This window comes from Pungitius pungitius, chromosome 18, assembly GCF_949316345.1.
Source record: "Pungitius pungitius chromosome 18, fPunPun2.1, whole genome shotgun sequence".
In the NCBI taxonomy this organism is placed as follows: Eukaryota; Metazoa; Chordata; class Actinopteri; order Perciformes; family Gasterosteidae; genus Pungitius; species Pungitius pungitius.
Genome location: NC_084917.1, coordinates 9,537,829 through 9,550,404, shown reverse-complemented (window position 1 = coordinate 9,550,404; position 12,576 = coordinate 9,537,829). Strand labels below are relative to the sequence as shown.

Here is a 12,576-nt window from a genome sequence, read left to right as displayed (position 1 = left end):
AACTATGGTAACCAAACAGAAAGGAAATTAATGTTAACACCCATCAAATATGAGAACAGTCATGTCATGCTGATCACAGGCTATAACAAGCGGTATCACACGCATTGAATTTAAATGGAAAACTTTAATTAATTAAATCATGCATATTCATCCTAATTCATAATAATTTGCATACAGACGGTGAAGAAAACAGAAAAAAAAACAAGCCGCCAAAACCATCCCATCCTTTTACTTGTTGGTTTATTTGATGCTGGGGGGGGGGGGGTGTTGCTGTTAACTGCAAGGAAGGCGATGACAGTGAATGCAAAGCCACCCACAGACAAACGGAGGAGGGAGGGGCAGGTTAGAAGGGGCTCAGTTGACTGAAAGCACAACAGCTCACCTCCAAATAAGATGTTTTCACAAAGGTAATATATTACAGCTGATAAGAAGCAATTTTATACACGTCTATGTCTGTATATAACTGCGTAGTAATACTGTTGTGACAAACTCATTGAGAATTCACCTGACCCTCTGTTGTTTTATCTCCAGAGTTTCCCAACAGGTGAACAGAGAATTGTCTGTTTGAGTATTAAGGGGATTGCTCACTGGTGCAAATTAGCTTGATCATATCTGAGATGCCGGCAAAAGACGGCAATACTCACTACATGATTGTGGATCTGTCTTATGGTTGAATAATATGCAAGCTGCGTAATGACCATTTAATTAAGTATCAATTCCTCTGAGCAGGCAACTCTCCAGACGCTCTTTTAGTGCTCGAAGAAAGCGAGGTCGGGAGGAAGGACGATTTCTGCTGTGGGAGAAATCAAGTTGCTGAGCCCACTGCCTCAAACCTTTGAATTGAATCAGCCTCTCAAGGAGGCTGAAGCCAATATAAAGTGTATTAGTTTCAATTTGTTTGAATGAGTGTGTGCATATCCGCCGTATGCAGCAGGCTTAATTGTCATGTTTTGTCCTTGAGACAAAGTCTTATCACAGTCAAGACCAGATGATAAATGGGCTCATATTTAAATATTACAATGAATGCAAAATGTTTCTTAGAGGTTAATTGCCCTTTACGTTTCACCCTTCCCCACATGAATAGGAGACGGTTAATCTGCCCTGGAGGTGGGGAAGCGTTGAATATTTCAGTACCAGAGGAGGGCGGTAGTGCACTTCTAAACAGAGCATATTGATCACGGTGACCACCCGTTTAACTGTCAGCACCGATAGGAAGTCTTTAGGGCCATTGTATCATTTTTACAGATTAGTCTCTGGAAAAACCATATTATGAAATACAGTTTTAACTGGAGAAGGAAATTGTCTGCAGTCATCAAAGAACAGCTTTTGAAAATTTGACTCGTAGTGGAAACATTGCAACATATCTATTATTTAAAGGTGGAAGGCTTTTAAAGTGTGGAGGCTTTGGCAAGCTGTTTCCTGGCGGATGTTTAGTGAGATGACAGCAGGTGATTGTGTAATGCTTGTGCACTATTGTCCAACAATACTGCCGCATGGAATCATGAGTTACTCCCCAAAGCCAACAATCTCAGTAGCTCTGAGTGCTTAGGGGTTCGCTGGATGACTTCTGCTGACAATATCAAGTTACATTCATGCTGCTTTGCGTCCACATGTATGAAAAATGTTGACTGTGCTTTTACTCAATCAGAATGATCGATTGGTTCTTCCTGTCTCACATTAAGTTGCTCCTGTTGACGGTTTGTGCAAAGTCCTACAACCCGTATTCACTGTGGTTATTGAAGGGGCTGCACGGCGAGCAGTGAACCAATGCACATGTGCACGCTATACAAACGTGATTCTTTTGTCAAATTTCATTTTTAATGGGATATTGTGACACACAATAAATTACACCTTGCCTTCAACCTCTATTTCTCTAATTAGGACGACATCCGCAAACACTAACACCCATGTGTCCACTTATACTTTCTCACACACACACACACACACACACACACACACACACACACACACACACACACACACACACACACACACACAAGAATCACGTTCATACAAGGGCAAAATGCCTGGTGTTATCACGGCACTTTGTCTTATTCACTGTAGGCATGTTTAACAATACTAATGATCACTCAAGGACAACCATGCATATGGAAAGCACATAAGCCTATTTTGTTTGCTTACCTTAAAAAAGTCCCACAAGCAATCTTTGAGTATGTATTCCTTATAATTGCTGAATCTTAAATACATCATATTCTGCAGTACATCAATACGTTCCATATCTGAAATAATATTAATGAAGTGTGCATTGTTTGTGTGTGTGTGCATGTGTGCACACCATATGGGGACATTAGCTCAAAGAGATGTGACAGGAACCCAAAACGTGCTAGAACAAGGTGAGGTGGACTATAGTTTAGAATAGGATGTGGGTCAGGTAGGTGTTTGTGAGGCAAGAGCACAGTACAGTAAGGATAAACCATTCAATTACAGCCCACGTAATCCTCACCATTAGCAGAAGCAGTGAATGCAGGAATCTAAATGTGTGCGATGCAAATTTCAGTAAAGTCTGCAAGTTCTAGTCTCTCTTCATCGTAAACCCTTTGCGAATGACATACCTTATGTCTTTTAAAATCCCATTTTCGGGAGAGACTTTTGTATTCATTGACTGGATATAAAGCATTTCTAAAGCATCAATGGGTTTCCACCTAAAGTAAAAGTAATTGAGTGTGTTAACTGACAGTTGTGTCACATCACAGACCAGCATCACTGTAATGCATAGAAGCTGATTAAGGTCACACATTGATTCCTTTGAATGACAACTTGTCATTCTTGTCAACCTTTAACCGTTCGGTATTTTCAATATCTAATTGGTAATTCAATATTTTCATCAATTTGTCCTCATTTCTAAGCCAGATCCCACGACTTCAGAGTCAAAAGAGAAACAAGGTTATGTTGTGCGATATAGAAGATGTGTTGTCTTCCTCTGGTTCTGAAAAAAAGAAACCACTTCATTAAACTTGTATTCTTACTGATGGCCACCAGGGGGCAACTCCTCTGGCGGCAAAAAGTAGTGTGATCGTATGGAGATCTATGATATAATTACCTCACTTTTCAGTTGATTTATTACCTCAGAAATTACTATGGGCAGGAGGTTAATTATTAGTTCCAATACACCATGAGGTTCATTTAGCAATGTATTGATTCATTTAGAATAAAATGGACCAAAATAACAATGTATGCTTTAGCGTGTGTTTGATTGTTCGTTGTCAATCACAGTGTTGTCTGGTTTGGAATCTTTTTTGTCTTTTTCAAAAATGTGTATTCAGTTGATAAAGTTAATTGTACAACATACTAGACGTTATTTTGTATTCAGCTCCAGTCTCTCTCTCTCTTTTAAATGAACCGAGATGGTGACCAAAATAATCTGAACATCTAAACTTCATTGAGACTGCGGTCCACAAATCAATGGGTTATCTCAAGGTGACTTTTCAGACTTTTATAAATATTCTCAATAACGGCATGAGAGATTTTATCATGCATGCTGGTCTGCAATAAACCAAGATGGCCACCAAAACGACCAAATTGTCTAACAAATCATAAAAATGGCGGTCCACAAATCAATGGGTTGCCTCACGGTGACTTTGCCCACTTTTATACGTTTTCTCAACATTTCATTTTGCAAGGACTGTATAAAGGGCTTCACAAGCTGGCATTGCTGTCATGCTGACAATGGGCCGTATTCATAAAAAGGATTAAAAATAATGCAGCCGTCACAATTATCCTTTTTCCTCCATTAAATTCTTCTTGTTCAAATATGCCGCCTGTAACCCAAAATAAAACTCCACTGCAGTGTTTGGTTGAAACATTGTGTGTGTTTTGTAAGTGGCAGCTAATTGAGCCACAAGTCCCTGTAGCAAATAGTAAACTAAGCTCATTAGGGGAGATCTGTTGCAGCATTTTATCTGATTTCTTTAGCAGACAATTATTATAACCCCTTAAACTGTAGCAACCATCTACATGCTTGCACACCTCCAACGTGTTTGCATGCAAAGCAGCACAACTTTGTTGTTTGTTTTGAATGCTTTAATGAGTCACGTTCGCCTTCCCCTTTTGGATAATAAATAAGAACAGTTGGTTTTAGAAATGCATGGGTCGGTGTCTTCATCTCAACTGTGAATAAAGGCCTCAGATTGAATTCACAGTCACCACCTGAAAAAGTGGAATGACTGGCTGTCTCATCTTTCATCAACCGCCCAATATTATAGTATACAAATATTTACTTTGTGTTGTGAGCATTGTCACTTCACACATCGCACCTTGTATCTTATTTCTTTTCAGCGTCGGCCCACATGTAGCTTTCCGCGTCCAACGCGGACCCTTTCGTCACAACACAGATCAACGAGCAGCACTAGTGGAGACCATCCCTGTCTGCCAATTCCACCCACTGGTGTGGGAAAGTGTTGAATTAAATATGACCTTTGGAGCAATATTAAGACAGACAGGTGCCAGAGCTTCAGTTTGACGAGTGTGCTCAAAGCAGCTCCTTATGTGAACCCTTACATCAGCCTCACTGTCATCCATCAACCACGAGCCGGGTTTTTGGCAACACGACGTCTCCACAGTGCAGGGACTTTGGGTGCATGGGTTGTACCTTGGTGCATGTTGACTTGTTTTTTAGGAGCGATTGCATGGTGGAGGGTCGTAGAAAGGGACTCGCTGGAGTCCGATCTAGCGGCAGGATGTGACGCTTTGATTTCTTTTTCTTCGGTTTGTTTTACTGTTTTAACATTCTTTCAAACCCAGCGAGATGTTCCTTGCATAATACGTGGACGGGACGTTTGCCATATTTCCTGACGTGTCTTCTGTTTGTTTTTGTGTGTATTTGCGATGGATCCGTCTGGACTTGGCTGCAGGCCCCTGCAACCTGGAACAGTCTCAGTTCAGTGCATCCAGAGTCAGACGAGTCTAAATTCTAATGATGCAAACCTGCCGGGCTGGAAATATGTCCAACAGTTGTTAGAAAGCAGTGCCAATCAAGCCCGAGTCTGTCTATGATGTATTCGTTAAATCTAGTGAGAGAAATTAAAATAATTATTAAAAAGGCAACAGCATCGAATAAAATATGATTATAATTAAAAATACAATTTGATATAACCCCCTTCACACTTGGCTGAACAAACACCAGTTAACAAATGCCCGAAGACTGTTTTTAACTCTAACAATAGGGTGAGCAGCTCATGTAGGATCAGTGGAACAGTGACCCGTGGTGCAGGAGAAGGTCCTCTCGCTCCACCAGTTAATTAACACCACCCGAGCGTGTCAAAGGGAGGGAAGACAAATGGCGTCTCTTAGTGGTGTCACAGAGCCGCCTGCAATGGCGTGACGAAAGGGAGACGCGGGAGGAATCAACAATGGCTGTATTCTAAACTAACATGATAATAAATTAGGAGAACATTGGAAGGCACGACAGGAGTAGAACCTATTACCATGAAACACCATTGTGCTCATGCGTGTAATCTCAGTATGGAAAACAGATAATGCAATTGTCAACAGAATAATAGACAAACAAGCCGGAGGGTCATTACAGCAGAAATAATAGATGCTTTTAAAACTTATTTCGACTTGTAAACAGACTGAAGTTTAGCCGTGCGTGTTCTGCCAGAGGTCACACCTTAACTCTTAGCCAATTGGTTTCCTTTTAAAAGTCTATGATTGACATGGGAGGGTTCTTGTTGTACGCGATGTTCCTAAGCACTTATCTGGCTTGTTTACCACCCCTCTAGCTCAACCTTTTAGATCAGGTGAGCGTGCTTCTCTAAACGCAGGGCTGCATCCCCTGAGAAGGCGCCACACGGAGCGAGCGTGCAGTGGGATCGGCGTGACCTGGTCGACCTTTTGGTGTTACCTTCACCTGTCTCCAAGGCCCCTCTCCTCTTCACTCCCGTAGGGGCGCAGCGCTCAAAATAATGTCCACACCTAGTCACCTGACCACAGTGAATAAATTCATTCATATAACTTTTATTTTTCTACAAAAATATTTTACATTAGAAAAAAAACCACCTTGAAATATACACAGTCCACTTTTTTTTAAAGTAACCGTGGGACATCTCGACTCAAATATATCTGTGTCTTTATTTAAATCGTAGGTAAATATATCAGCAAGAATAAAATCCAGTTGCTTTACATCCCGTGAGGTCTTATAACGTCACCAAAGGGAGCTTGGATCGATGCAGGCTCTCGTCCGGCGGAGAGGAAAAGGAAAGATTCCGTAAACTCGATTCTGATCGAAGCAAAATGAAATCACCATCAGTCCATAATTATACGTAGAGCACTACAAAACCAATACAGCCCCCGATGACGGCTTTAAAATGACCATTTGGAGACACTTAAGCGGCAGTTCCTCAAAGAGTAAAGGTAAGAGATATGAGCCGAGACTCCGCCTCTGTCCAACCTCCCAAAGCACCTCCTGCCCCTTTGCTCCGTGGAGCGTTGGATGCCATTTATTCGTCTTTCTGTCAACATCCCAGGGCCATTCCTATTAATATCCTCTACACTTGGTTGTATTTTCCAGCTGTCTGCCGGGGCTCCGGGTTCCCTGTAAAGCAGCTACTGTACAACCCTCACCTCTTCCTGTACCTCCCCAGGGAACAAAACCATAACCTCGACTGGAACCAGCTAGAACTTAAACATAACTATTTGAATGCTGGATGCTGCAGAAAGACGCCTCACGGGAAGGTCCACTTTCCAGGCACTATTTAGAGCACTAGTTTGACATTTTGGGAAATATATCCGCTTGTGCTTTCATGCCGAGATACGAGATCAATATCATTCTTGCGTCTGTATAGAAGGTTCTGGTAAGCTTAGCATAAAAACATGGAGCGGGCGAACTGCCGGTCTGTCTATGTACGAAGGTAATGAAAGCCTGGTTACCCAATTTCCCCCTTTCCAGTTTTGCACCAAGCTGTAGCCGAATATTTATCTCGGCAAGAAAGAAAATGCTCCTCTTCAGTCTCTCCAAATGTTGAACTGTTCCTTGAATGTGCCTTTCAATGGATTCCCCCGTCACATATCAACATCTGGAGTTACCATTCACCTGTTTCCTACATCCAGGGATGCCATTCGTCATTGTAGTAAAGTGGTTCTACATGGAAAAAACGAGATGCTTTTGCTTTCAGGACAGCCCCGCTCAATTACACAGTGCAGCCATTCAAGAAGAAAACTGAGAGATAGAAACTTATGGTTCCATGTAACTCCATTTGTGAAGCGCGGCGCTAGCATTGTGGAGGCCCACTAGGTATATCCCAGTGTGACAATATGACAACCGTATGCACTATCCACAGAGCAATGCCCTTTAAATGACCACTGAATGCCAAGTGAAATAAATAACAGCAAAACATAGCAAAAAACAAACCTATTTATACAAACAAAATGTTCCAGTTTGAGTTGAGTGTCCACCCCCCTCCCCCCACCAATGAGTCTATGTTTGGCCACCGTGTGTTGAGTGCTCCGTCCCGCGCTTTGGCATCATAGCGGTCCCGAGCGCAGGGCCAGCCACAGCGTCCACAGAGGCGGCAGCAGCCACAGGGGCGACGGGGAGGGGCGCGCTCCCAAAGGCGAGGCGGCGTCGGAGGTGCAGGAGCACACCTCGTACCCGTTGTCGGCGAGGTCCGGTTGGCGGTGCACGTTGGCCCTCGTCTCCGTGCCCTTGGGTTCCAGGTCCGGAGAGTCCGACTGCATCTCGGTGCACAGCAGCCAGTCTTTGGCGATGAGGCGGGGGTATCCCGCCTCCGCCTCCATGTCGCTGCTGGGCACTCGCCAGTACTCCTTCCCCTTGAAGAAGTACGATGAGCCTTTGGAGAGAAGGAGAGATGCTCGTGACCTTTCTGCTTCCGATAACTTCCTTCCGCTAGCCCCCTTTTTGGATTCCTCCTAAACCTGGTGATTTATTCACGGCCTTTTTCTCTCCTCACTCACTGATCATTGCGAGCTGCCATTCCCCCCCCCCCCCCCCCCCCCACTCCCCGCGCTGTATCGCACTGTTCTCTCTGTATCCTCGGCTTGTGGAGGCGGTCTAAAGGCAGATGAGTGCTTTGAAGTGGCTCCAGGACCCCGGGCCCAAAAGGTGTGCATGTTGGTGAATTTGCTTGTATAAATGTATGTGCCTTTCCATATAATTGGGGATTGTGTTGGACTGTCCCCTCGTCGGCTCTTGGCTTGTTCCCACACACACACACACATCAAGGAGCTTGAAGCAGGACCTGTGAAGCTGGAAATAGTCCAGACACATCACAGCCCTCCGAACACTTGACAGGGAAAAGAGCTTCCACGCGCTCAGCGGGGGGTTCCCGCAGGGCAAAGTGAGGATGTCGCCCGCTCCCATTGAGAGTAGCCTGAAATAAACCGCTCATTTTTTGTTTTTGTAGCGGTTTTGAACCTCTACAAGTGCTTAATCAAAGCATGTCGTGCACACTCAACTGGAGGGGGCATTCCTTATTGGGGAATTTGCCAGGCTAAGGCTGCCAAAACAGTTTCCAGCTTTAAGTAAACCGTATTCATCACCATGGGAAGATGATATGGTCTCAGCATCGGACCTATTGGGATTTCTTAGGAACCAGCAACCAGGGACCAACTCCAGCTCCAAAGCCTTTGTCTGGTCGAAACCAATGCCAGGACCGGGCTAAATAAAATATTTAAATGTCACTTTTTATAGACTGAATCAATCAAAAAGTATGGTATTAGCTCTAGTAATGACATTTAATCACACACTACATCTTACACCATTATTTGGGAAAATGGGAAACAACCATGTGTGAAAAGAGCAATTACAGCCGAGCGTGAGATCATATGGCTCTTAAGGACCAAATATAATCGGTTCACCCATTGGTTTATGTGCCAGTCTTCACTGCAACGTAGGGCTGCAATAACGAATCGTTGGAATCAATAAAAATGCATCATTAAAAGTATTGGCAGTGAATTTCATTATGGATTCGTTATGTCTCCCAGTTATTACGGCACTCAATGAGTCGGGGAGATGAGCGCGGAACGAAAAAACAGAAAAAAGAGGCGAGCTGAAGTAGAGGAAAGAGCAGCGGCAGTCGTTGTGAATCACATGGTGCAGGCAGGGAGGTCTGTACTACTTAATTCTTCCAGAGTGTGGGAGTAATTCACACTAAAGGAAATGTGCAAAAAATGAAGGTGACATGGCGCGCGAGGACCACGGGACAATTCGGCACCTCAAACGAAGCATCTGGGACTCCTGGATGAGGAGGGAAGGAGTCAGGCGAAGTCACTACAGAATCCTACTTCTGTCCCGTTGTCAAGTGAGGAACGTAACGGGAATCCAGCAGCTCTTCTGCTGCTGCTTTTCACTCGTTTTCCAGCTTCACCAGCTACCGTTAGCTTGTTAATAACAGCAGTAACGCAGTAAGCAAGACTAAAGACACGTTTCTATTCTCAGCGCCTTGTCTTGGGCCATTAATTTTTTCAATCTGATGTCATGTATATTGTCTGTGCTTTGTCCCATATCGGTTTTGGTTGACAAACATATTGGTGTGTGTTGTACTTTGTACTGTCATTTTAAAGTCATCATACAGCACTCAGTCATCTTAAGCTGTGTTTAAATGTGGTGAATACATTTAATGAACTTGCACCACAATGATGGTAATGATGATAATTTGAGTGTGAGTCTGTGCGTCTGAGAGAGTTTATGAGGGTTGAATACAAAAGAAGTTCTGACATTCAAACAAATCCTGTTACTTTTCTGAATTGTATTTTTCTTTATTTTTCATAAAGGACTATGTCATCATTATATTCAAGGAGCTACCGGTTTGTGCACTTTCTGATGTTTCCATCAGTTCTATTTTAGAATGATGGGTTGGAAATTAATACTTATTTTAATGTTGTATTTTTACCGGAGGATTGGAAAAATAATCAACCGATTAATCAATATTCAAATGTTGTTAGTTGCAGCCCTACTGCAATGTATGTCATTATGATGAAATGTAAGCGTAAATCAAGCTTATAAGCTGCCCGTCATATTTTGTAATTCATTAAGTCTGACACTATTACCCTCCACATCCTCCACATGCTGTACAGTGATTAAATCCCAATCACTCTGGCAATCAACAGGCTCTTAGTATCTACCTATTTAGCCAGGAACCCTAAATCTTAGGGAGTATAAATATTAGGGTCGCAAGTTCTAACTGTGAGAGAAACATTACAACTTTGCAAATGTGATTATTCGGCAGTCTAATAATGCTTTATGCACACTATCAAAATACAGGTCAAAATAAAAGGGGTCAGTTCATAGAAGATATCATTAAGTTGTCCATTTTGCTTCTTATCTTTTAAAAAAAATTATTATTACTACAATTCATGTTTAAGTGCACACTAATAATCAGTCATTATAATGGGCTATGTCATTGTAATGCCACACATAATTACACAGGGCCTGCTGCGAGCTGACACACACACACATTTTTACTCTGAAGCGTACGCTTGGCTGTACCACTATGGCCACTATATTACTCTATATCAGAGTAGGTAAAAGACTTTTTATATTTTACAGGCACAGATGCACATAGTCTATTAAGATTACTGACATGGCGGATTCAGGCGTATCATGCTCCAATAATGATCACGCTCCAATTTATATTGATGATTTGGACATTATAAGCTTATCTGAACATGCAATAAATTGAAGGACCTGTTGCTTTTTATTATGTTTAGTACTTTCAGAATGACGCTATTTTGAATGTTCCTATATTAGCATTTTATTCCTCTGACACAGTTGGTCAATTAGAAATCTACAACGAAAGCAGCAACATTCTGCTGATCAACCCGGTGTGTGTGTGTGTGTGTGTATCACACCAACATGACATCCATCTGGGTCAAGAACAGTTCTTCAAGTGTATCGCTTGGTCACGTATCGCCTGACAAAACCCCTGACATCAGTGTCATTACACTGCTGTCCCACTTTAAAGTGAACAATCAAGAAGAGCTACTGTACTGGTCGATCAAAGATCATATTTGGCAGATTTATGCATGGAAGGGCGTCGGTAACAGGAACCGGCTTCGCCGTCACCCATCTGCCTCTGGCACTCTTTCCCCCACGTTTTTCAGCAATGTAGCAAATCGCATCCTGGAACCGGTGCGTTTGTGATTGTGAGCAGAAGGTGGATCCTGTGCTCCCACAGTAGAACTTTTACCCTCACTCTCAGGAAGATGTCGGCCACTCGCACGCCGCGTGGTCGGGGTGTCAACGAGTTGAAACAAACGGCTGTGAGCGGAGCGCCATACATCGGCTGTTGTTGGCGTAAGGAGTGAAGCGAGGGCACCACGACGAGGAGAAGGCCGTGGATTAGAGATTATTTACACTGATGGGGCAAAATCTAGAATCCTTTGACATGAACTATTTTAAGGGGGTGTTCTGCATCTTTTATTGATTGTGGGATGCTGAAGTGATTTTCACTCAAGAGTTGTCATTTGATTGCATTGTCGTAATAAAAATAACAACGACTGCTGCAGCTTAAGTAAATAAATTGTAAAACCACACAACCCAAACTAGTAGTGGGAAAATAGCGGTAAATACATTTTGTAAACTCAAACCTACAAGGAAAGAAAAGCAGAACTCATAAAATAACTCATACAGGGAGGTGTGAGGCCTAAACCTGAGAAGCTGTGAGCCAGAAGGCAGTCTGTTAAATGTTAAATGCGAGACCCCTGAAAAGGGCTGAAAAAGGCGGTTTTGTTTACTGCCTCCCTTCCAGCGCACGGTTCAGCTCTTTTAGGGAGGAGGACCGCAAACTGACCGACTGCTCGGCTTTTCAGGCGAAAGACTTTCTGCTTCACCCCCGGCGGCGGGAAAAAGACGGTGGATCTGTAGAACGCTGCGTCATGATTGACAGCCAGACATCGACTCCCCCCAGGTTAATGGCGGGGGAACAATCTCAGTTCGACTTCTTGTTCGGATTAGCGAGTTTCTAATCCCACTTTGGTGTCTTTTTTCCCCCCCAACTCCCCATGAAGCCGCCTGACTTGCTGACTTCTCAGTGGCCGCAACATGGATTAATGAGGACGGGGAGGCGGCCTTGTGGATGGAGTCGGCTCTCTGCTGTGCTTGCAGCGTGCAGGCTGCTGTTGGCCAGAAGAGTGGCCAGTTTTACAGACATGGGGTGTCTGTAATCTATAAAGTTTGTTCTCTTTGAAGCTTGGGTTAAAGTAACTGCTGCAGTCCTAAATAATGTCCACATCTGGCGGAACCCATTCTTTTTGCCAAAAAGTATTTTACTGAGCATATTTTTCACATAAAAATCATTTGACTCTGACTGTAAATTAAGAGGACCTAAATATATGTTTATATATGTTTACCTAACTTTCCACAGTTCATTTTAGAGCCACACTTCATAAACATTCACTTTTATTTCCACTGATGGGGAAGTTCCTTTTTTTTCCTTCAGTGATTCATTTTAGAACAAATAAGAGAAATGGAAACACCAGGACATGGTCCTCTAACCTGCAATTAACTTTACTGAGAAATATTGTAGGTACTGCGGACCTTGATCAGGTAATTCATCATTTCTCATGAAAGGACAGTGTTCAGGGATTCTTTCTTCTCTT

At 43.0% G+C, this 12,576-nt stretch overlaps 1 protein-coding gene across 1 annotated transcript in view; it reads right to left on the bottom strand.

Annotated features, from left to right (window-relative positions):
- Positions 1-7,002: 7,002 nt before the first annotated feature.
- The window catches only part of LOC119226954 (matrix metalloproteinase-17-like), a 49,753-nt gene continuing 44,179 nt past the window's right edge, over positions 7,003-12,576 (bottom strand). The window contains exon 10 of the mRNA XM_037485360.2: positions 7,003-7,808. Coding sequence (XP_037341257.2) covers positions 7,483-7,808 — 326 coding nt within the window. The 3' untranslated portion in view covers positions 7,003-7,482. The remainder of the gene's footprint in view (positions 7,809-12,576) is intronic.